The sequence below is a fragment of the Peromyscus californicus genome, unplaced genomic scaffold (assembly GCF_007827085.1).
Source record: "Peromyscus californicus insignis strain IS unplaced genomic scaffold, ASM782708v3 Scaffold_4__1_contigs__length_199733344, whole genome shotgun sequence".
Classification (NCBI taxonomy): domain Eukaryota; kingdom Metazoa; phylum Chordata; class Mammalia; order Rodentia; family Cricetidae; genus Peromyscus; species Peromyscus californicus.
Window position 1 is genome coordinate 183,190,350 of NW_026294562.1, and position 1,655 is coordinate 183,192,004.

Consider the following 1,655-nt stretch of genomic DNA (forward strand, 5'->3'; position numbering starts at 1 on the left):
TCTTTTCTTCCTTCCTTCCTTCCTTCCTTCCTTCCTTCCTTCCTTTCTTTCTCTCTTTCATTCTTTGTTCCACTTTCTTTAAGGGGAGGTGGTTAGAGAGTTATGAGACTGCGGCTCTGGATCAGAGGTTGTCCAGTATCTCACTCCATAGCTCTGGGATATACCATTAATTACACTGCATTTCTCCTGGATTAACTTTCCCAGTGCTGGGATGCCTGTAGTGAGTCACAATATCCCTTTTGTAAAGACAGACTTTTCAAACCATTATTTACTATAGAGTGTTTATGGCTATTGTTAAAGCTGTTTTCTATGTTTGGCCTTTAGACTGTGGTTTTCAGCAGTTGAAGAGCACAGAACAAGGATCCTTAGGATCCCTAAAGATCAACAGGAAGGGAGAAATCGTGGGGAAGCCTGCAGTCAAAGCTTCACCTACATTCCTCAACAAGAGACCCCAGTCTGTTAAAAACGTGTGAAAAATGATACAAATAAAATTTAGGAGGTACAGGGCAACAAATATGACCACCACCATCAGGACAGTTTGAGCTGCTCTGGTCTCAGCATGGCCTCTGTGGCTCTGATTGGAAGTGATGATATGCTGTGTTCGCTGGTGATGCCTATAGAGGAGAATCACCATGGAGACACTGGTCCAGGCCATGATGCTGATGAATGTGGCATCATGGGCAAAATGCAAGAAGACGATGCCTACAGTGAATCCAGATGTGGAACAGAGAAACATGCTTTGATTGTTAGTGTCATTGCCTGTGCTCTGTGGACCACTGACTTTGATTGGAATGTAGACATTATTTAAGAAACTGAACAACCAACAACTGTAACAAGAATAACTCAGGGCATCAGGGGTTCTTCCTCGGAGCATCAGCCTACCCCAGTGACCAGGAACAAGAGTGACAAACTGATGGATGCTCAGGGCACAGGTGGAGCACATGTTTGTGCTTCTAGCCACCAGGCGAATAAAGAACACAATTTTGCATTTCAGGTTAGTTGCAGGTTTCCTTGGAACAAAAACCATCATGTTGGTTGGAAATGCAGTGACGAGGAGAAGGAACACATTGGTCACAGCCAAGTTGGTGACAATGACCTGTGTGGGCCTCAGTCGAGAGCCAGTAAAGATGGGAGAGAAATTGTGGAAAAACAGAAAAATGTTGGCCACAGTTCCAATCCCAACCAGTAAAAGCAGGAGCATCTGGAGAGCCAATTCCTCAGTGGTTTTTAGAGCTTTACTCTGAGAAGTCATGGAGAGGACTTCTGTGCAGACTGGAGTGATGACCAGGAAGAACACTGCTCTCTTCAAGACACTTCTAAATTGTCTGAGCATAATGAATGATTTGAGTCTTTACTTCTTCTATGAAGGGAGACACTACTGTACCACAGTACAGGAGTTTGTCCTGGAGAACACTGCATAGACAACTCAGACTATTATTTTGTACTTCATGTACTTTCCCTCAGCTCATGATGCAAGTGTATTAGTGATACAGCTGTATCTTTCATGGTCAACATGACCCTCATGATAACACAGTAGTACATATGACTATATGAACATTGAACATAGGAACACATTTTTGCATCCTTTCAATGCAGCAACTTTCCTCTTAACACAATGATTTCTTCAACCCAAAGAAATGTCTGTTTCACAGCTT

The 1,655-nt window shown here is 43.1% G+C and overlaps 1 protein-coding gene across 1 annotated transcript; it reads right to left on the bottom strand.

Annotated features, from left to right (window-relative positions):
* Positions 1 to 334: 334 nt before the first annotated feature.
* LOC128125684 (vomeronasal type-1 receptor 4-like) lies at positions 335 to 1,291 on the bottom strand. Its single transcript, XM_052763311.1, has one exon. The coding sequence runs from the start codon at positions 1,250 to 1,252 to the stop codon at positions 335 to 337; it is 918 nt and encodes a 305-aa protein (XP_052619271.1). The 5' UTR covers positions 1,253 to 1,291.
* Positions 1,292 to 1,655: the final 364 nt, after the last annotated feature.

What these genes read in the sequence shown, in the direction of transcription:
- LOC128125684 (XM_052763311.1), bottom strand. Translation starts at nt 1,252, where the DNA reads ATGACTTCTCAGAGTAAAGCTCTAAAAACCACTGAGGAATTGGCTCTC.